Genomic DNA, 24,291 nt, shown 5'->3' on the forward strand with positions numbered 1-24,291 from the left:
ATTGAATAATTATAAAATTATAATAAAAAATTACAAATAATATGTTCTTGTTTTTGTCTGTCATATTATATTATAGATTTAGCAATTAAAAATATAACACGATAATATAATATAATATGAATATAATAAATAAAATTTAAAAATAATATAATTTAAAATTTTAATAATAAATATGTATAAATTTAATAAAATTAAAAATATATTTTTTATTTTTTCATATAAATATAAATTATAACAAATAATTTTTATATAAAATATAATATAAATATATAAATATTATATTTTATATTACATAAATATACTAATAACCAGCAGATGTATTCCACAATTAGACCCCACATGATATTACAGTGCAATAATTCATCTTTGAATAATTGAAGACCTCTGAGGCACCAACAAGTACGAAATGGGCCTACACGAGGAAATTTTCCAACTGGTAAGTAAAGCTTTTCAGCATCAACTTTCGTAGCCTCACATTAAAAATTTAGAAAACTTGACTTGGAGTTTCTAACAAAAATCCAAACTTTGGCTTGGAATTTTGTCCCAACTCACCAAAGATTAATTGGCAAATGCTCTGAAAATTTTAGGCATTTCATATCGAAAGATGGAAAATGTTCTGCTTTACATTATCTATCAAACTGAAATAAGATGATAGTAAATGTAAAATATTTTATTTATATTATATTTTATAAAAAATTATATATTATAATTTATATTGATATAAAAATATAAAATATATTTTTTTAATTTTATTAAATTTATTTATGATTTTTTAAAATTTTAAGTTATGTTATTTTCGTATATTTTATTTATATTATATTATTATATTAAATTTTAAATTGTTATATCTAAAAGATAATAATAATGATGAAATTAATTATTATAATAATAAAATTAATATTAATGATAAAAATATATATTTAAATATAAATATAATAATTAATAAATACATTGAGATTGATTATAATAATTGATTGTCTAATCAAATATAATCTACCGTCGTGTTTGAAAGTGTGACAATGGAATACTTGACCATAGACAATAAATTATGATAATTAAAAAATATTTTAATCTAAAAATAATTGTCTTAAGAAAGAAATTAATTATTTTTAAATTTAATAATTTATGAATTCGTATAATATAAAATATTAAAATTTATATATTTATATTATATTTTATATAAAAATTATATATAATAATTTACATTAATATAAAAATATAAAATATATTTTTATTTTATTAAATTTATATATAATTTTTATTAAAATTTTTTATTATATTTATATCATATTATTATATATTATTTTAGATTGATATGGAGTCAACGAATCAATGAATCATCCCCTTTAATTGAAAAACAGACTTCAACTGCACCATGAGACCATCCAATTGCATCTGACCATCCAATTGAGACCACTATTTCGCCTGAATTCAACGGAATATTTTAGCTATAATTTTATAATATTCAATTAAAATAAAAAATTATATAAAAATTTACCACTTAAAAATATAAATTTTATATAAAATTTAATAAATTTTACACAATTTTAAATTATAATTTATTAACTGTATTGCAATTAGTGAAATCGAATGCTTTTAGACAAAAAATCGTATCCTATCCAGGGAAAAAAAAAGTACAAATTCTAAATTTTAGTGCGCTGCTAGAAACCTGTAAGAATCCTGAGAACTAACATCCTTAGAAAACTGTAAAATCAGTTACCCATTTCCTGGAAACCCATCAGAAGAGAAAACGTAGAAAAATTTAGAAAAGAAAAGAAAAAAAGTGTACCTGAAAGGTGGAATCTTCACGGATGACTCTACCTTTTCCAGTTCAAAAGGTTCACACTCATCTTGGAAAAAAACATATTAGTAGAAAACCCAAAAGGAAATTAAAAGATAAAGAAAAAAGGGAAACTTTTCACCTACAACACGCTATTTTCTTGCCTTTTCTCTCTCTTTCTCTCTGAATTTGGCTGTTATACCTGTTACTGCAGAAGATCTTTCTTTGAGTCTCGAGTTTGGGTCCGGGTCATCTTAAATTCGGATCCTGGAAGCATGTCAATGGAGTCTGGGTCAGGGGATCACAGCATCAAAGGAATACCAACTCATGGTGGACGCTATGTCCAGTACAACGTTTATGGTAACTTGTTTGAAGTTTCCAGGAAATATGTCCCTCCTATTCGACCCGTTGGCCGTGGTGCTAATGGTATTGTCTGGTAAGATTTTCTCTTCCTTCTTCTTTTCACTTTGTTTTAGTTAAAGTTCCCATTTTGATTGAGTTCTTGTTCATTTTATGATCTGGGTTTGTCTTAGTCTTTACTCGTGAGGTTTCTAAATGATAGTTTTTCAAGAACTCAAGATGTGATGTTAATTTTTTTGTTTTGTTAGATCAAGTTTCTTGATTTTAATAAGTTATTTACATGTTTCGATGGGAACTTGATAATAAAAAGGCCTTGGTTTTAAGATTAGTGTCTTTCTAATTCAGATTAAAGATTGAAATTCATTACGATGATAATACAGGCTAGGTAGCTTTTCTTTTGTTTCTTTTTTTTTTTTTTAATAAATTTGAGTGCAATATCATCAGCTTCTTGGTGAATTAATGATTGTCCTTTGCCTTTGGTTACTTCATGTAGGATTGAGAGTGACACTTGAGTGTGGCTCTCATTAGCATTTTTAGCTGTATTATGCAGTGTGGTTGTTTTTAATGAAATTAAGCTGCAGGGCCCCATTGAATTGAAGTGAATGAATATAAGGCCTAACTTGCCGGCTGAGGAGATTGATAGAAACCTACCATTCTGTTTATTAGGCTTACCGTCTATATGTTGTTAATAATGTCAAGCAAAATTGGTAATTTTTAATGCCTCTCCGCTTTTCTCTCCCATTTTCTTAGTGCTGCTGTGAATTCAGAGACACGGGAGGAGGTTGCTATCAAGAAAATCGGTAATGCATTTGACAACAGGATTGATGCCAAAAGGACATTGCGAGAGATCAAGCTTCTTCGTCACATGGATCATGAAAATGTCAGTTATGTTAGTTCTATAGTTCACGTGTTCACCTATTTGATGGACATTTCAATATGAAAGTTGTTTAAGTCAATAAACCCCTAATTATTAGGCTCTTTGCTTGATGTGGCCGTCTAAACAATCTGTGGAAATGAAACAATTCTTTTGTTCCATCATTCAAGGCTTTGACCATCCCTTAAAAAGGAGACTGTCCACATTTTGTCCCAGTTTGTGCAATTATAGGAATTTAGGCAAACCTTTCTGTTGATTTGAGTTCCTTGGGAAGATCAACTTTTTACCCCTAAGTAACCTTTAATCATTATGCGAGGACCAGTCTTATGATAATGTGCATAGACCTTCACTATTGATTTGCATGTTAGGAAACACTATCTAACCTGGCTTTTATTAAATCTTGTGAAAATTGTTGTTATCAGACCTTATTTGCTTCGATGAAGTTGGGGGACATTTAATTTTGTCCATGTGTTACGGACCTAAGGAAGAGTCATGAATCTCACATCAAACATAAAAGGAAGGTCACTAGGGTATAAAAGGGTTCACACCACCTCTCCCTTGTGAGGCACTTTTTGTAGGATAAAACCGTGAGGCCAGGGGGCCAAAGCGGACAATACCTCACAAGGGTGTAAACCGTGGCAGTCAGGCTGATCCGGGAGGCTGGATGAGTGGATGCTCGGGTCCCAGAGCCGCACGAGTTCAGAGCTTAAGTCTCGACCCGTGACACATGCACATGACTAACTAAGTGTTCCTATCAGATATATATATTTTTTGTTTGACTAATGCTTTTAATAGTGCAACCAACATAGGATAGGTTTCATGTTAGTTTCTTACTCTTAGGCCTAGATAACAAAGTTCATTGGTATATCTGGATCTTTATAATGACATGAGATTTTACTAAAGTTGATCTCTGAATGTGGAATTATAGTTTAACTGGTCAGTCCTTTTTTTCGTCAGGTGATTGCCATCAAAGACATCATACGGCCTCCACAGAGGGAGAACTTTAATGATGTCTACATCGTTTATGAACTGATGGACACTGATCTTCATCAAATCATACGATCCAACCAATCATTGACAGATGATCATTGTCGGGTTGGTATCACATACCTTCCCTGCTGTTTGTTGTCATATTTAGTTAGAAAATATAGTATGATTACTGTTTAGCAGCTTAGAATCTGGAATCATTGTTGATTGTGCAGTGTTACTCTTGCAGTACTTTCTATTTCAGATTCTACGAGGGCTCAAATACGTACATTCAGCCAATGTTTTGCATCGTGATTTAAAGCCCAGCAATTTGCTTCTGAATGCAAATTGTGACCTTAGAATTGGAGATTTTGGGCTTGCAAGGACAACATCTGAAACTGATTTTATGACAGAATATGTAGTTACTCGTTGGTACCGGGCACCAGAATTGCTTCTGAATTGTTCTGAATACACAGCTGCAATTGATATTTGGTCGGTTGGATGCATACTTGGTGAAATCATGACTAGACAACCCCTTTTCCCTGGCAAAGACTATGTGCATCAGCTGAGGCTTATCACGGAGGTATATTTTCTAGAATTTTCTCACGAGAAACTACAGGAATGCTCCTTTCCTATATGTTTTAGCCCTTTTGTTGTGAGATTCTCTGATGTAATTTTAAGTGAAATTGCATAATCTTGAATTCCAACAACAAAGAGGTCTAGCCAGCAATAGTCAGGGCCATCCAAGAAATGCTATCTCTGAACAAGTAGGTAGGATACAAAATCAAAATCTCCAAGAAATGAGTTTTATGATTGTCTGAGGAAGAGAATGCTCCTTTGTTTTTGAAATTGAAAGCTGTAGCCTTCTACCTATGAATTGAGGAAGAGCATTGGCTGTTGACTTGCTTTTTAACCCCATCTCTCCTTCCTCTTTTACCTTTATTTGGTAGCTTTTTTTAATTCTGTAAAACTGACATGGACTTTGCTTTCCTGTGCGATCTGCATTTGTTTGTTCTTTTATTAGTGCTGGTATTCTATTGACAATCTTGTCCTACGAAAAGGTGTAGATATTTTTCGTACCTCCACAAAACTAAACAAAGAGTTTTTGCTTATCTTGATGGAAGTTGAACAAAGTCTGCTAAATTTGCAAACAATTTCCTTTTCCTTGGAATAGCTTATAGGTTCCCCTGATGATTCCAGCCTTGGGTTCCTTCGAAGTGACAATGCCAGAAGATACGTTAGACAGCTTCCACAATACCCAAGGCAAAATTTCTCTGCTAAATTCCCTAACATGTCACCTGGTGCTGTTGATTTGCTAGAGAAGATGCTCATCTTTGATCCCCATCGGCGCATTACAGGTATAACTAATTGCTGATTTCTTAGTGCTACTTCACAAGAACATTGTGATAGGTTTAAGATTCAGATAATTCTAAGTTTGTTCTAAGCTCAAGTTGCTATTTTAGTATTGATGCTTATACCTGGAATCAAATCAGGAGGACCCTTTTTCTTCATTTGCTAACAACTTTTTATTGTTTGTTGCAGTCGATGAGGCTCTATGCCACCCGTACTTGGCACCTCTTCATGAAATTAATGAGGAACCAGTTTGCCCAAGGCCTTTCAGTTTTGATTTTGAGCAACCATCATTTACTGAAGAAAACATCAAGGAGCTCATCTATAGAGAATCTGTAAAATTCAATCCTGACCCAATTCACTGAACATGATGTGTTGTATATGCCTGGAAATGTACCTAGTGGCTCTGGTTTGCTGCAATACTATGTAGGACTCATCGGTCCCTTTGAGATTACAAAGATATGGACTCGGATAAGAATACTCTTAAACAGAATGAGAGTTTATTCAACTTTCATTCCACATCTCTTGCTGCCTTCTGCATTTGAATTTGCTGCCAACTGCCCTGCTTATCAGAATGAGCATCAACCTCTAGTTGGAGCAGACTCTTCTTTTCACTGTAGATAGATTAGTTATTTGCGCAGATGACGGGTTTTTAGGTTCCTCCTGGAATTCCTTTCGATCTGGCTTTTTAGGTATCCTGTTGAATTGGTGATAGGTGGTTTTGTTTTGCTTGTATCATAGAAGATTTCATAGTTCCTTTGCTCTAAAACTCAGGCGTGATGACAATGTTCAGGACAAATGTCAGATGTCTTATGCTGGTGAATAATGATACTCTCTATGTTTGTACTACCAGAATCTCCCAAGCAGTTTTTCATGGATGATCTATAACACATATAAGTATGAGAGTTCAATTATTTTGTAAGTCTATAATGTAACTCTTTTTGGTATTCGAAGTTGTCAAGATTTTCAGAGGCGGATGCGCATGTACAAGATGTCCATGGACACTTTCGAAAACTAAAAATAAGAAAATTTGAAGAAAAATATTTTCTTAACATTCTCAAATTTCTTTTTAAATATCTTTGTCATCAATAAAATTAATAAATCCATCAGTATTATAATATAAATAATTGAGAAACAGAAACATTGAGGACAGACACAAAGCTCCCAACTACGAGAACCATACCACATCTAGCAACTGACTTTGGTTTTTTACTTGTATCAGTCACATATAATTTACCCTGTAGGTACAACTTTTGAGCACCAGACTATCAGTGGACAAAGGGTCTGCTGGAAAATCACAAACTGTGATGTTCTTCGGCCCTTGATCAGGTAACAGGTCACATGGCCGAGGGCTTACTCCACTTGAAATCCCCTCAACATCAGTGCAAGTCCATGGTGCCTTCTTGGTTTTAGCTGCCATTCCAATTGTGACATTCGATATGCAGATTTGAATAAATGGATTACCTTCAATTCCCTTCCAATCTGGCCGCCATTGATGCATTGTCTGCAATAATGTCTCTATAATTGATCCCTTGAATCACCGGCAATGCATTGGGATCATAGTGATTATCAGGATGTGCTTTGTAGTTTCCTGTCATCCTAAACACCCATTTCATGGTGTGAAACTCATTCCTTTCACGTATCCTTCTCTTCCTCGAGCAGTCTGGATCCTGACCCCAGATTCTGTATGGACGGCAGTGATGTCTTCTGCTCTGACATCCTGGGTTCCACCTGACATCTCGCTTCCCAATGCAATGACTGCGCTGTATGGTGAGATGCATGTCAGCCTCCTGCTGACTAATTGTTTTGTGGGCATTCCAAATGAAATGCAATGTTCATCCCAACCCCTCTTCATTGCTCCTTTGTCAGCTCAATTTTACAAATTTTATTATGATAAAAAATTATATGTGAATAAAGACTTAAATTGAAATTTTTACTTATATATTATAACAAAATTACCGAACATTTTAATATATGAATGGGGTGTCACGGCTACACAGTCATCTCCTGAAACGATGTAACTGTCCTCAACTCTTAACATTTGTGCAAGAATCTGATCATCAAATTAGAGCCAGACAACAATTAGAGATGACAAGTTAATACTACTTTTGTTCTTGCAAAACATTGTTGATTTGAAAGCAAAAAGAATTACCTGTATTGATACCATCTGTGTTTGGAGATGTGACAGGAGCAATGACGGTAATGCCTTTGTACAGGAATGTTCCTACATTGAATTAAATATTCTTTAAGGGTTAATTAAGTTAATTCTTATCATTATTTTATAAGTAAAAATTAAAAATCAATTTAAAGTTTAAGTATTCTGTTTGATTTGAATTTATTTTTTTTATTTGATTTGAATTAAATTTGAATTTATTTTTATATTAAAAATTTTTAAAAATAAAAATATTTTGATTTAATTAAATTATATATTTTTATTAATTTTTTTATTTTTTATTAAATTAAAATAATTATTTTATATTTAATTTATTTAAATATATAAAAAAATATATTAAAATAATATAAAAAATTAAATTTTAAGTTCTAATGAATTAAACGGTTAAAATTTAAATCGAATCATATCACTTTAAAAAAATTATATTCAAATTCAAATCAAATTTTAAAAATTTATAATATTATATATTAACTAAAATAACCAAATCAAATGCAAACCAAACATTGTCTCCATACTTAAAAAGATAATATCAAATAAATTTAATATTCAAAATCCACCAACAATTTTTTACTGCCAGCCTGTAAACAGGATGAACATTCCATGACGGGGAGTTGAGAAGGGTTACATTGGAAATCTGAATATCGTCTGAGTACATGAATTCGATTAGGTAAGGTCGTGTGTATTTCAATTTTGCCACCAGAATGCACCTTGACCATCGATTTTAACGTTGGCCCCCTGATAGTTGAACAGGATTATAAATGTGAGGTTCATTAATTTGCTAAAAATTAAAGTGTTGTTACAATATATATTATTATGAGCTTAAAATTTGTGTTAGTAAAACATTCGATAATCAGTTATAAACAGATTTGGTTTTTATTTGTTTATGTTTATTTATTAAATTAACAAAATAATATTTTAGTTTGTGAAGATATTCGATTTTTATTAATTTATTGAATTTAATAAGTAATTATGAATAATATTTAAAAATTGGTTAATTAAAATGTGATAAATTTTTTTTTGTCGATTTATTAAAAAAAACACATTAAAAAATTTACCTGTAACAATGAAATAAGTGAGATTAGTTCCAAATATGAGGATGGTAAACCTACCAGCAGCTGCATGCCTTCCTCGACCATAAGATGGTAAAGGCTTCAAAGCAGGCCATTCCTTCATATCCTAAACCAATTGGTTAGTCGTAAGAGTTGTGAGGTTACATAAAAATGGACCAATACTCTTGTTTTTACCTAGATTTAATAATTTTAAATTAATAAAATGACATGAAAATAATATATAAAATAAAAACGACACGATCTAAAATTTTTACAAAATTATATATGAATTAAACAAAAAAATTAATATGTTTAGTAATTTTATATGAATATAAATTATAATACGATAGTTTCATATTTTATACATGTTTGACATAAATTTCTAGCATTAATCAAGGAGTGAAATTTGATGTAACGAATCAAACCTGAGAAGCAAGGACAGCATCTTGGTGAAGATAGAAAATGAAATGGCTGGTGAGGCCAAAGCTCCAAGTCAGCCATTGTCCAGCAGGAACATATAGCTGAGCCATCAGATGCATACTGGCTCATATGATTAACTGCATCATGAAATATTTTTAAAATATGTGTTTTCTTTTTTAATCCCGTCGAAAGCCAGAAAAGGCCATGGCCTATTTAATTTTTTTTTACACCATTTTAGCACAGTACCTTGAGCCCGTCAAACATATACTCATTTCCCCCTTTAAGTAACTGTTTGATCTTTTTAATCTCTGGCTTTTTAAATTTTTAATACAGGATTAAGATATTAGAATTTATTAATTTAAGATTTTAAATATTAAGAATTATAAAAATACTTTAAAATATTTAATATATATTTAAAGAAATAATACTTATAATAGTTATAAGTATTATTCAACAAAATAATATTAAATATATCAATATAAAATATATTACAAGATAATCATATACATACACAATAATGGAATTCAAAAAAAAAAATTTGTTAACGGTATTTAAAAAAAAAAAGAATAATGGAGGTTTCATGATGATAAGAGCCTAGTTCAATGATTCACTAATTAAACCCTTAACCACTAATCTTCAATTGATTATTTGATTGGATTATATGATACCATTAAATCACATTAGTGTATGTTATTTTTATTTAAATCATATCATATAATTATATTTTTTTAAAAATCAATTATTTATTACAATAATCATTTTTTAAAATAGATATTCATCATTTAATTATAATGTAATGTAACGAGTAATAAATAGTTAATTTTTTAAAAAATATAATTATGTGACACAATTTAAATGAAAGTGATATACATGAAGTAACGTTTCGTATAATTCTTTCTCATCCAAACAGCCCCTACAATGCACTGGAGCACCAGTTACACCTCCACTGGTGCCATTTGTTCCAGATGAAACCAAATTTTCCTTCAACTCTTTCTTTATTTTTTTCTTTCTTGCAATATCTATCCCAGGAGACTTGATTTGAGCCCTACAATCCAGACCATGAAAAATAATCCAAAGTTTGAAGAAAACTTTTCTATGGGATCAAACCATGATAAACCGATTTTCTATTCCTTGGACCTCCCCCAATTTTGTAGTTTCTTCCATCGTTTTGATTTCTATTCTCTCCATATTTTACACGCTAAGCTTCTCGAACTCTTCTCATGAACTCAAATTCATCAAAACCATTCATGGCATTGACCAAGAGATCATAGCCCCACCTGTTTCATTCCCCAAACCAAATCCTCCACCAAAAACAACCCTTCAACACATAGTTTTCGGTATTGCAGCCTCAGCTCGGTTATGGGATCACAGGAAAAAATACATCAAACTCTGGTGGAAACCCCAACACATGCGTGGCATCGTCTGGTTAGACACTGCTGTCAAAAATGGAACCGACGGCCATCATCTGCCACCACTAATGATCTCAGGTGACAGTTCCAAGTTCGACTACACAAACCCAAAGGGCAACCGATCTGCCATACGAATATCCCGCATAGTTTCCGAGACTCTACGGCAGGGCATGGAAGATGTGAGATGGTTCGTCATGGGAGACGATGATACATATTTTTTGCCTGAAAATTTGGTTCGGGTGTTGTCTAAATATGATCATAATCAGTTTTATTACATAGGGAGTTCTTCAGAGAGTCATATGCAGAACATAAAATTTTCTTATGGGATGGGCTATGGCGGCGGAGGTTTTGCCATAAGCTACCCTTTGGCTAAAGCTCTTGAAAAAATGCAAGACAGGTGTATACAGAGATACCCAGGATTGTACGGCTCCGATGAACGGATTCACGCTTGCATGTCTGAGCTCGGTGTTCCTCTCACCAAGGAACCGGGTTTTCACCAGGTTTGTCTATATCATTTATTCAGTTAAGTGATATAAATAAATAAAAATCAAATATATTTATGAATTGTTCTAATATCAAATTTATTAAATATTATCTTTTAAAAATAATTATTTTATAAATATATTAAATTAAATTTTGAGTTCATCCATTTATATTCATCAATTTGCTTAAACTTTAATAAGAAATTGACTGATTCAATTGTTCGAAGATTTTTCTTTTAGTAACTGGTTTCTTTTCTGGTCAAAACTTTGATGGTTTTTTATTCTTCCATGGGTGACATGGTTTGGAAAATTAAGTTCATAATTTCCTCATTACTTTACTCTTTTTAATTGATTTAAAGCAAGTTGTCCAAATCTATCTATAATTTTTTTATTTATTAAAAAATTAAAATTTTGTTTTAACTAATGCAGTACACTACTTGGGAGTTATTAATTTATAATTGTTCAAATTTATCTTTTTGATTTATTAAAAACTTAAAATTTTTACAGTACATTACTTGAGGGTTGTTTCTTATTATCTAAAAATAAAAACAATAAAAAAAATCAAACTAATAACAAAATTTTAAATTCGAAATCTGATTTAATTAATTTATATAATCATATATGACATTTAATAGGTTTAAAATTCAAATTTCAATGTTTATAATTACAACTCCTTTTTATGTTCTCAAAATTTTAAAAAAAAAAAAATTGGGCCTTTTAGATAATACAACAATTTGAATTTGGAAACCTATTAGAATTAATTAATAACCTAATCTAATATAATCATTTCTTAATTTTTTGGGAGTTTTTGTCATGATCTGAGTTTTATTTAAAGTGAGATGTTCTAATCTATCTTTTTGAAAAAAAAAATTATTAAAAAGTAAATTTTTGTTTTAATAGCTAATGCACTATTTGGGGGAGGTCTATATTCGACAGTATCTAGGAATAATAAGAAAAACCCTAATCCACCATTACATTGAATTTGGACCAACCCATTTAAATTAGTTAATATCTTAAGGTTACTACAACTTGTGTGCAAGTTTGCGTTTGCCCACATGTTTTAGTATCATGGTCCATTCCAATTAATAAATTTGTTGAAGACTCTTTTGAAACCAAGGTCTAAGATCTTAATGTAAATTTGAAAAAATTAAAAAAAAAAGTTTAATTATGACAATCACAATTGTTTTTGGCTGTGTAATCAATTGTTATACTTAATTTTATTGTTTCGTATATTTATATTCAAATATATATATTTTAACAATAATTTTAATTTTATTATATTACAATACTTAATTCTATTATGACTATTATTTTTAATTTCACGGCTCATCTAAATGAATTATAAATACTTAATCTAACTATGTTGCAGTTTAATATTTAATATTTTATAAATAACTTAAATATTTGGTATATTTTTAATGTTTTCAACCTGATCCTGTCTGCCGTACTCAAAACTTTTTTCTTTCAATTCCTAATCATGTTCTTCACCCACGTGGCTGACAAGAACTCGATCTCAATGATCTTCAAGAACTCTACGTCCATACGGCATCATATAATATTCATATAATCTATATAGTATTATCCATGTTGGTTCAAGTAATTAAGGAATTCAATTATTTTTAAATAAAATTTTGATTTTAAATTTTATAAATAAAAATATAGATATTGAAAATTTTATTTTATTTATAAGATCTGATCTAAATAAATTTTAAATTAATTGAAACCTAAAATAATTATCGAACACTGAAGATTCTCGAACTAATAAAAATTTAAAATATTAAAATTTATATATATTATGTTTTATAAAAATTTATGTATTATAATTTATATCGATATAAAAATATTAAATATATATTTAATTTTATTAAATCTATATATAATATTATTAAAATTTTAAACTATATCACATTTTTTTATCATATTCATGTCATGTCATTTTATTATATTTTGATTGTTAGATTTACTTTATAAATATGGATAAGGGTGTAAACGAAATTACTCATGATTTATATTCACATTTGATTTGAAAAAGTTAAAGTTCGATTTATTGATTGCCAAGCCGAGCTTGAGCTTAAACTACTCGAATAACAAATCAAACCAAGTTCTAGTAGTTTAATACTGGGCTCAAAAACCTTGTGAACCTAATGGTTCTTTTATTTTTTATTAATATATTTAAGAATAAGGATCAGCTTATACTAGTATATAACTTTTTATTTTAACAGATTCAAGGGATGAGATCGATAAGTTAGAAAGAGAAAAAAATGGTTTAATTTTATTCATTGAATCTATTGAAATCAATAGTTAAAAAAATGTGTAAAATTAAAAAGTTTTAAACATTAGTGTAAGTTGATCCCTCCCATATATTTAGACTATATTTGATGCATAGAGTGATGGATATGATAAAATAATAATCATCTTTTATTATATTTTATTTATATTTAAAAAAAGGATAAAATTATAATAAGGATTGATCATCCTTTTGATTTAGGATGATTCAATCCTTCCAATGTAAAGAGGATTATTTTTAATCTATGAGATTAAATTTACATATCTTATTTTATCTTTAAAAATTATATCAATAATAAATTGTATAAACTTTGAGAAATGATAATTTTGACCAATAAATAAATTATCCTATCATAATCTTTACACACATCAAACACAAGATAGAATGACATTATTTAATCTAATTTTATTCATAATATCATCTTATCTCATCTTATTATAATCTCATATATTAAATATATCTTTAATATATTCAAATAAATGATAAAAATATAGTGTTTAATATCAATATTTACAATTTTACAAAATTTAATCGAACCAAGTTCGAATGTTTCAATTAAATTACAAGCTAAGTTTGAATATGAAAAATGAAATTCGATTGAGCAAGAATCAAAGTTCTAAGTCTCTAGTTTTCGAGTCAAGTCAAGCTCGAGTCTAGCAATGTATTAACTCAAATCTCATATTTGGCTTGACTTCATTTCTAGATATACCCATCCTGCTTTCTCTAACGTTTCACCCCATCACCAGAATTGCATTCTTATTTTCATTTTCTTTCAATTTCATTCCCCTTTCCTTCTAAAACCTATGCCTTATCTCCTATCTTCTCCTTATCTTCATCAATCTTATTTATTTTTGCAAAATCTCATTCCTAAAATAGCATGTACCACTTGTTCGATAAAATTCCTCAAATAGTTGCACCAAGTCTTCACTACTTGCAACAACCATATACCTGCAAGCCCTAACTTCTACACACACTAAAATCTCCCAAGCCTTCTATTTTGCTGTTGAAAACTAAATATAAGAAGGTTGACTTTGATGTGATTACTTGTCCTGTCAAATATGTATTTAGGGGTTGTTCTTGTAAAAATATAAGTTAATTTAGAGATGCTATCTAAGAGAGAAACATTGAGAGTTTAGAGAGAAACATTGAGAGTTTAGAGAGAAACATTGAGAGTTTTTTAGTATCATTTTATAAGGCAAAGAGATCAACAACATTAATAATCCAATGCAAATTTCCAGGGTAAAGGTGTTTCAGCACTATTTTATTTTACTAACTTCCTTGATCTATGATACACTGCTCATTTTTTGAAACTGTTCAAGTGGTATAGTGACATTGTCAATGTTCACATTCTTGCTAAAAGAAATGTTCGAGGTCAAAGATATGGGTCTGTCAGTATTAGGAATGTTAAGGATATTGAATATTTACTTGAAGTTTTGAATGGTACTAGATTAGTACTTATAAACTTAGATTTTTTAAAGCTAAAGGAATATCCAAGATTCTAGACCATGTTCAACATGGAAGGACTACTAAGATTAAAGAACATAGTAGTAGGCCTGAGGCCCTTCTTAACAAATATTATGTAGTGATGGTCAAAGGTATGTGGTAAGAAAATGTATATGACTCTAGCAGCCATAAAAAAAGTTTATCAAAACCTAGAATAAAGAACATTGATGATTCTTGCATGGTAGGGGAAAAGGTTAATAAAAGTTTGATTTTTGTTTCTTATGATGTTGCATATAATCATATTCAAGTCTCTTTAGACAAAATGGTTTTTAGTTATCAAAATCAATCTAGATGAGATATTAAAAAATTATGCCTAAGAGAATTCAAAGGGGAGTACACAAAACAGTGATAAAGGGTTGTCACATGAGAATCATTTAGTAGATGTGGCTAATCATGTACAGGCCAAGGAGTTAGGGGATGAATTTGTTAGGAATAATGACTCAAATCTCATATGAGATTTGTTTGAGATTTGTCAGATATTGCTTGATGAACAAGAAGACTTGTAAAAGAAGAATTCTAAGAAAAAGATGATTCTTAATAGGTAAGTTTGACTTACAAGAGAAGAATTCTAAAAGAAAATAGATTTTTAATAGGCAAGTTTAACTTACAGGAGAAGAATTCTAAAAGGAGAGAGATTTTTAATGGGCAAGTTTATATGGTTATAAATAGGTGAAGTCTCTACAGGGTTAAGTATAAGAAAAAGATATAAGAGAGTTGTAGAATTTTATGGGATAGACACCCCATAGGAGTATTAGGGCTCTACGTCTTATGATGTGTATGTTTGTTTGTGAGTGGACTAGAGGAGACTGAGAGGGTCCACATAGGTATGATGTATGGGAACATATGGGTATGTGTTTGGTTGTGTTGAAAGGGTGCACAAGGATTTAGATTTGTATTTGTTTGGGTTGAGAATACTCCATTGGACTATAGGAGATTGAGAGTGTCTTATGAGTATTGATTGTTGAGTGAGGTTGATGATTTGATGTAAGTTTGTAATTCTTTACAACTGGTGAATCTTTTTTCTCATCCATGGATGTAAGTCAGTTAGACCGAACCACGTTAAATTATTGTCTCTGGTGTGTTTGATTTATTGTTTGATTTCGTTTCTTCTGGTGTGATTAGATTAGAGGCTTTTAGCTTAACAAATGGTATCAGAGCTGTGGTGATCCCCAACAAATAGTATCAGAGCTGTGATGTTCTCCAACAAGTGGTATCAGAGCTGAAGGTTCAAAACGTGACAAGAGTTGAAGATTCAACATGTGAAAAGAGTCAAAGGTTCGAGACGTGGAAGAGCTAAAAGTTTGAGATGTGGAAAGAGCTAAAAGTTTAAGATGTGGAAAGTGCATGGTTTGAGACATGGGAAAAAGCAAGTTCAAAAGAGCTCAATTCAAGAGAAGTGTTCGAGTTTAAGTTTTGCAGATTGAAGATTAGTTTACATGAAGCATGTAGACACACAAGAGAAGATGAGTGTGAGACCTCTATTACAGGTAGAGTCAAGCATGTCTAGCATGAAAACAGATGATTGATGAAATTTGAGTTAAGGTGGAGATTGTTGGGAATAATGACTCAAATCTCATATGAGATTTGTTTGAGATTTGTCAGATATTGCTCGATGAACAAGAAGACTTACAAAAAAAGAATTCTAAGAGAAAGATGATTCTTAATAGGTAAGTTTGACTTACAAGAGAAGAATTTTAAAAGGAAAGAGATTCATAATAGGCAAGTTTAACTTACAGGAGAAGAATTCTAAGAGGAGAGAGATTCTTAATGGACAAGTTTATATGGTTATAAATATGTGAAATCTCTACAGGGTTAGATATGAGAAAAAGATGTAAGAGAGTTGTAGGGTTTTGTGGGATAGACACCCCATAGAAGTATTAGGGCTCTACGTCTTATAGTGTGTATGTTTGTTTGTGAGTGGACTAGAGGAGACTGAGAGGGTCCACATAGGTATGATGTATAGGAACATATGGGTATGTGTTTGGTTGTGTTGAAAAGGTGCATAAGGGTTTAGGTTTGTATTTGTTTGGGTTGAGAATACTCCATAGGACTAGAGGAGATTGAGAGTGTCTTATGAGTATTGATTGTTGAGTGAGGTTGATGATTTGATGTAAGTTTGTAATTTTTTACAACTAGTGGATCTTTTTTCTCATCTATGGATGTAAGTCAGTTAGACCAAACCACGTTAAATTGTTGTCTCTGGTATGTTTGATTTATTGTTTGATTTCGCTTCTCCTGGTGTGATTGGATTGGAGGCTTTTAGCCCAATAAATGGTATCAGAGCTGTGGTGATCCCTAACAAATGGTATCAGAGCTGTGGTGTTTCCCAACAGAATTAGTGCAAGCTTGCCCTTCGATTGATGATAAGCAATCTCTTAGTGGTGCGAGGTCTTCTGCTATTCCTAATATTGATCAATGCAAGAAAATAATTGGAGCCTTAATCCTATGGTGAATAATGAATGAGGATTTATTATTTGTAAATTTATCGAAAGAAGCTATGATGAATGTGCTATGGTTCAAAATTCTTATGAAGTAGCAAGAGAGCCTAACAACATTGGTGGTTGTTTACAAATGGTTGAATGTAGTAATGGTGAGGGGGTAATTAAGGACAAAAAACTCATAGAAGATTGGTTGAGCTTTTCCTATGAATTTAGTTGAGAAAGTTAAAAAGGTGAAAAACGAGGAATTTGTCCAAAATGATGAGGGTGAATCAAAAAAGAAAGATGAGGAGTATGCTGTTAATTGTGAAGACATTATGGACCATCTTGATTACTCGAGCAGGAAGAATATGAAAAGCCACAAAATCAAGAAAAAGAAACAAAAAAATTGCAAATAGAATAGAAAGAAGGTTTCAAAGATTCCATTGTGTATTCATGATCCCCATGTGATCCTTGAAAAAGATATTAGCGTATCAAATAATGATATTTGACGGGTAAATTTGTTGTATAGAGAAAAGGCTATCAAAACTTGGGAGTTTGGGAAATGGCTCGGGTTGTCATTTAATGGTGATGAAGAAATTATTATTGACAAGTTAATGGATATGGAATGGAGGGATCTTGATGATAATGCTAGCAGTTAGTGTTCGATAGTTGTCACATGGTGGTTCTGTATTTTATGATGGGGTGATTGATTCTATCATGGACTGGCTGTTGCTTATTATCTATCTTTAAATTCATAAGCATATTCTTTTTCTTGCTTTCTATGATCAGCTTTTTGTATTTTTGCTTTCAAAACTCAAGTGTGATGGGTTATTTCATAGTTGGTCATATTTTAGATTCCTGTTTTGTATCTTGATCACTCTTGACTATTCTTAAGAGCTGGCAAGATGTTTTTCTTCGATTTACATTTAGGTCTTCTTTAGGACTCAAATGGGTTTGTATTTAGATCTTGTCTTTGCTAATTTGGACCAACTTTCTAACCATATGGTTACTTTAATAAATTTTGGCTTAGCCAAAAAAAAAAAGATATGGTATGGCCCTCTTTCTATCCATAAATCTCTTTCTATCCATAAATCTACTTTTTAGTCAAGGGCAAATCCACCCTTTGACACCCTAAAATAATGTCCATGAACACCTTAAAATATTGAAAATTAAAAAAAATTTAAAGGAAAATTTTTTCACACCCTCTAAAATTTTCTCAGGACAACCTAAAAGATTAAAAAAAAAAAAAAGTCAAAAGGAAAAACACTCTTTTAATCGACATTGATAAATCCATCAAAAATTTTATATTTATAATGAGTGAACATCCTTTAAAAAAATTCTGGATCCGATTTTCAATCATGGAACTGAGATAACCAATCGTAAAATTGTCGAAAAAACTCAAATAATTTACTTTTTTTTTTTGCTTGGATGAGATCTAAATCTAAACAATGTAAATATTCATTAATGATCTCTAATAACTCTTCATCATGCTTGGTTTTTACCAGTATGATGTGTACGGCAGCCTCTTGGGCCTTCTGGCTGCGCACCCTGTTGCACCTCTAGTCTCTCTTCACCACCTAGACGTGGTTGAGCCCATATTCCCCAATGTGACCATGGTTCAAGCCCTGCAACGTCTCAAGGTTCCAATAAACCTGGATTCGGCTGCTGTCATGCAGCAATCGGTTTGCTATGACAAAACAAGAAGCTGGACGATCTCGGTCTCATGGGGCTATGCAGTTCAAATCTACCGGGGCGTATTGTCAGTTCGAGAGATGGAAATGCCAGCCAAAACTTTTCTGAATTGGTATAAAAGAGCTGATCACAACAGCTTCTCTTTTAATACTCGTCCTGTTAGCCGACATGTTTGCCAAAAACCATCTGTGTTTTACTTGTCTGACGCAGCATACAACAAGAACACAAACCAGACAGCTAGTGAGTATGTTCTGCACAGAGTTTCAAGCCCGGAATGCAATTGGAAGATGGCTGATCCTTCAGGGATTGAGAAAGTCGAGGTTTACAAAAAACCTGATCCGACTTTATGGGACAAGGTAATAAGTTTTTGGGTAAAATCCACCATTAGTTATTCAATTAAGGTCGTGTTTTTAAAATGATCATCTAATTATTAAATTTTTCGATTTGATCATTAAAATTTCAGTAAAATTTTTTTTTTCATCCAATTTAGTTTTTAATAGCATTCTAATGCGACAAATTGTTAAGTGCCATTTGGCATTACCATGCTATTCGATATACCACATAATACTGCGACTTGACATTATAAATTTTACTAAGGTGATGATATCATTTGATACCTGATAGCCATGGTGTCATTATTACTTCAACATGCCATTAAAGACTAATGATCGAATAAAAAAATACTTAAATTTTAGTGATTAAATTAAAATTTTTAATAATTTAGTAATTATTTTAAAAATATGATCATAATTTTGTGACCAATGGTGTAATTTTACTTAAGTTTTATGCTTTTGTTAGGTCAATGTGCATATAGTTTTATAGCTTGAAATAATTTTTGATAGCATGTTGATGGATAGATTTCTGTTGTGGTTTTGAGCTAGGCTCCACGAAGGAATTGTTGCAGGGTGTTGCCAACCGAGAAGAAAGGCACCATGGTTATTGATGTAGGAATGTGTGGGGAAGATGAGGTCATAGAATTGCGATAAGCAATTCCATTTTTCCTCCCTGCTCTTCGTAATTGATTAAATATTTTTATCTCTTTTGTGAAATTTAGACAACGTACATTGTACAAAGAGTTTTTTTTTTTTTTTTATATACATCATTGATCACTTGTTTTTAAAATAGTCTATTAATTTTTTTAATTTAATTACTTAAGTTTGAGTAAATATTTTTTTTTGTCTTTCAATCATTAGTCTTTAATGGCATGTTATGCTATCAAGTGCTACATGGCATTGCCACATCATTTTCCATGTCAATTATCAATATATCACATGGCATGGTCGTTGATATAACAATATTATGTCAGCATGCCATTAGAGATTAATGGTTGATTGATAAAAAACAACACTTATCAAAACTTAAGTTATTAAATTGAAAAAATTAATAATTAGGTGATTATTTTAAAAATATTCATATAGTTGGGTGATTAATTGTGTATCCATTTTTGTAAAATTAAGGTATAAATTAACAAAATTAGATTTGTTATAATTTGATCTATCTTATTTTTTATGTAAGAGACTCATATCTTTTTTTATTTTAAATAAACTTTTTGTTTAAAATGAAAGAGAATGTTTTTGAAATCGCAATGGTTTTGTAAACCATATCTTTTTTCCTATGAAAATGGATTTGTAAATTGTAATGGAGGATGTTGTTCAATGTATTAAAAGCAAGGAATGATTAATGGAAATGTATAGTAGGTCATAGAATTTAGATCATGCAATTTGTCTTAGCCTACTTTATTCTTGTACCTGTGTCAGCTTGTTCTGGTTCAGCTTGAGATAATGTATGATCCAAGATAATGTAGGATCATCAGTAAGACCATCATACTTGCCGACCATTAACAAATTGATCGGATTAACCAACCAAAGTTAGCTTCAATCATTATATATTGAACAAAAGTAAAAGCCTCAGTAACGATTGGACGATAGTAAAAAGTCATAGCAAATCTTGTAGCTACTTGTACCAAAAAACAAATAAGCTTACCTCCTAGATAATAAAATATGTTAACATGAGGAGGAACATATTTACTAATTTTTCTAAAAACTTTCTCAATGGTTGCCTCAATTTGTGTATAAAAGTTTACTTAAATCCATTACTATTTAAAATAATATAAATTATATATATATATATATATTTCAATATACATAGGAATTTGATAAGGTTTATCGCATGAACACTTATGTGGATAATTTTTTTGAATTATATGTAAGATAACTTTTTAAAAGAGTTGGAAATCTTCAATTTTTTCAAATAGGAAAATTATTCAAATTATAATTGAAAATCAATTTTTTTAGAATTAAAAATCTGAAACATGAATTATATCTTCATAATAAATAATTTTAGTTGTTTATCAAATAATCTTATATAAGAAATTATTTAATTATCAAAATCTTTCAACATATTTAAAATTACAAAGTTTAAATTTATCCAAATATTTCAACAACCTATTTATCTTGATTTGAATCAATAAAAAATTAACTTTTTGAAAATTTACGTAAGATATTGAAAATTCAAACAATTTTTCATATTAAAATTTTAAAATAATAAGACCATCAAAAAGATTATATTCATTTCAACTTTAATTATAAAATTTATATTTCAAATATATGCAAAAATTTTGATTTCATAATCACTTATTATATCCTTTCTAAATTTTTAAAAAATTAATTTTAAATTTATCTATTCAATCTTAATTGCTACTTAATTGTTCCTCTACAAATTTAAAACTATAAATGTAATGTATTATATTAGTTATTTATTTGTTTTGGTTTGCAACTTTTTTCAAGATATATTCTATTAATATTGTAATTTTTTTTAGTTTACATCTTTTTTCAATATATATTTTATCACTATTGCAATTTCATTTTTATGAAAAATAATATATTTTTGTCAATATATTTTTTCTTTTTCACATATCTCACAATATTTTTTATATTTTGTACAACAATTTGGTTAATATTACAAAAATGAAAGTATGTTAATACTTCTTTTATTATTTAATTCATCATTCAATAATATATATGTTTTTATTTTTAAAAAAGATGTAATTTATTTTTATTTGATATAATCTTGTTGGTGTATAAATATTACTGTAAATAAAATAGTTCAAAGGGAAGACATGTAATTTTTTCTTACTTGTTTCAAAAAGTTCATTTTAAGACAAATTTTGAAGATTTGAAATAATTTTGGAAAAAAAAACTAATCATATTATATATTATATTATAACATATAAGAATACTTGATAAGACTTGCTTACATGTAATTTTATATGTACAATCTATTTTGATGACACATAAGATAATTTTAAATATATGCCAAATAAGCATTCTTACATAATCATTTATATGTACAATCTATACATAAGATAATTCTTTAATTTTAATTATTTACCAAATAATTTTAAAATTTTAAAAATTAAGTTTATCCAATATTTTAATTTTATTAAATTTTATCCTAATTTAAATCACAAAAAAATCTCAACTAACTCTTATAATCAATATATATTAAATCCAAAATTCAAATGTTAACTTTTAAATATCAAATATTTTTCAGTTAAATCATTGTGGTTTTACTAACTTTTTTACTTTTTTCATGTATAGTACTTTAAATATTAGGATTGATTATATATAAAGCACCCAAATTAAATATAATTTAAATATAATTCTTTTAAAATAGATTTTTCTAATACTATACATATATCTTTTTTAAATTTGAAAAACTCAAATATAATATTTATCTTCATAGATTTCCTAATAATCCTTTATTATTTAGTATATTTTTAAAATTCAAACAAATTAAATTTCACTTATTATCTTCTTTATACTTTCAAAACTTAACAACGAAAGATTGAATATAATCAAGGATTTCACATATTCAAGTTAGTCAATCATTATTGTCTACTACTTGATTGAGCTTGCATTGAGTACAAATTAAATACAAAGTACATATATCCACATCTAATAATCTCACAAGTACATTAGTTTTATTCAGATTCTTTTTTTTTTTTAGCACAAATTTCTTAATATATATTTTTTTAATGTTGTGATCAAAATTATAGTTCAATTAAGGTATATCAATTCTTTTTGAGTTAATTTTAATTTCTAATAGTATTGTTTATTTTTAATTCTTTTTTTATTTGTTTCACTTTTTTTTAATTATTTTTATTTAGATCATAGTTTTCAGACACTAAAACAAAATTTGGAGGTATATTTTTTATTATTCCAAGAAAAAAAATTGAATAAAGCAATTAGTTTTATATCATTGATAGATAATATATATGTATTTCATTCATTAGATTTTTTGTATCATGTATTGATATTAACTTTGTGAAAATCCCCTCCACGTGAAGATCCCACTTAAGTACCAAATAGTTATTAGATGCCAAATAATTCGTTAGTCATTGATTCTATTACTTATTTTTTGTACATATGAAACTTTTTTATAATAATTTTTAACATGTAAGTGTTATTTTTATTATAATGTACTAAATGAAAAGTAAAAAAAAAAAAAGTTTATGAGAATAATTATTATTACTGCTACTATATTTAAATTTTTAAATATTGATTTTTAAAATTTTTATATTAACACTTTTTTCTCAAGTCAAAAAAGTGATAATATGAATTATGCAAAAGAAAATTAAAACACAAAATATTATTTTTTGTGAAGATAACTGTCATAAGATATAGATCCATGGACCTACCGTTAGATATGAATTAGAGAAATTGCCACCAATCTTTTTTGTTTAGGTGTGATTTGTCACTTGATTGAATCTAATCCACGAAACCAGATTTTAAGTTCAGGAGTGTGATTAGCGTGAGGAAAGTTATAGCACACTTACAGCACCTATCTAAATAATGGTACAAATTTGATTTCAAATTATCCAAACTTTGAATATGTTTGTGATTTACCAAAATATTTACTATTAAAAATTAGTCTTAAAATTACCCCAATAACTTAGTAGTAATTTAAGATAATTCTCTTATCTCATGAGTATTCATGAAGATTAGTATGCCATTTTAAAAAAGCTCCATTGTCGAATTTATTAAGGTTTTTTATTCAAAAAAAATCAATAAAATCTCTCAATAGTTTGGTAGGATTTACTTTAAAACAGATCTCCTAATAGTGTGATGAAATTTTATTATAAAATTATTTATAAAAATTTTATTTATTATTTATTTAAAAAATTAATTAAATCTCTCAATAGTTTGATAATATTTAATTTAGAAAGCAATCTGAAGGATAAAATTATTTTTTTTATTTTTCTAAAATTCATTTATGGAACTTTCCATTATTTTGGTGAATTTCATAAAATTTGAATCCATGAAAATTGTTCAATAATTTGGTAAAATTCATGAATTTATTAAAAAAAATATTTTTATTTTTAATTATTCTTTTTTATCATTTTTCATAAAGGAAATTTTTTTATTTTTGTAAAATATTTAACAAATAATAAATTACTTAAGGAAAATAAATAAATAAGAAAACCAATAAAATAAAAATATAAACATAAGATAAATATATGAAAAG

General features: G+C 29.0%; 2 protein-coding genes and 1 pseudogene across 4 annotated transcripts; 2 read left to right on the forward strand and 1 right to left on the reverse strand.

Moving 5' to 3' along the window:
* The first annotated feature begins 1,584 nt into the window (after positions 1–1,584).
* Positions 1,585–6,179, forward strand: LOC111288294 (mitogen-activated protein kinase homolog MMK2). Of its 2 annotated transcripts, XM_022879117.2 has the most exons (7): positions 1,585–1,838; positions 1,995–2,216; positions 2,891–3,020; positions 3,972–4,109; positions 4,231–4,563; positions 5,155–5,338; positions 5,523–6,179. In XM_022879117.2, the coding sequence occupies exons 2-7, from the start codon at positions 2,056–2,058 to the stop codon at positions 5,693–5,695; spliced, it is 1,119 nt and encodes a 372-aa protein (XP_022734852.1). In that variant the 5' UTR covers positions 1,585–1,838; positions 1,995–2,055; the 3' UTR covers positions 5,696–6,179. The 2 variants fall into 2 exon arrangements, with proteins under 2 accessions (XP_022734852.1, XP_022734854.1); XM_022879119.2 differs by lacking the exon at positions 1,585–1,838 and having other exon boundaries at positions 1,853–2,216; positions 4,246–4,563.
* Positions 6,180–6,464: 285 nt separating this feature from the next.
* Positions 6,465–9,236, reverse strand: LOC111288743 (putative polygalacturonase; annotated as a pseudogene).
* A 708-nt stretch (positions 9,237–9,944) lies between these two features.
* Positions 9,945–20,274, forward strand: LOC111287552 (uncharacterized). Of its 2 annotated transcripts, none has more exons than XM_022878175.2 (3): positions 9,945–10,881; positions 18,579–19,121; positions 19,647–20,274. In XM_022878175.2, exons 1-3 carry the CDS (start codon positions 10,081–10,083, stop codon positions 19,749–19,751), a joined length of 1,449 nt encoding a protein of 482 aa, XP_022733910.2. In that variant the 5' UTR covers positions 9,945–10,080; the 3' UTR covers positions 19,752–20,274. The 2 variants fall into 2 exon arrangements, with proteins under 2 accessions (XP_022733910.2, XP_022733909.2); XM_022878174.2 differs by having other exon boundaries at positions 9,952–10,881; positions 19,623–20,274.
* The last annotated feature ends 4,017 nt before the right edge of the window (positions 20,275–24,291 follow it).

The sequence above is a fragment of the Durio zibethinus genome, chromosome 4, assembly GCF_047325235.1.
Source record: "Durio zibethinus cultivar Kanyao isolate XHJ-2024 chromosome 4, ASM4732523v1, whole genome shotgun sequence".
In the NCBI taxonomy this organism is placed as follows: domain Eukaryota; kingdom Viridiplantae; phylum Streptophyta; class Magnoliopsida; order Malvales; family Malvaceae; genus Durio; species Durio zibethinus.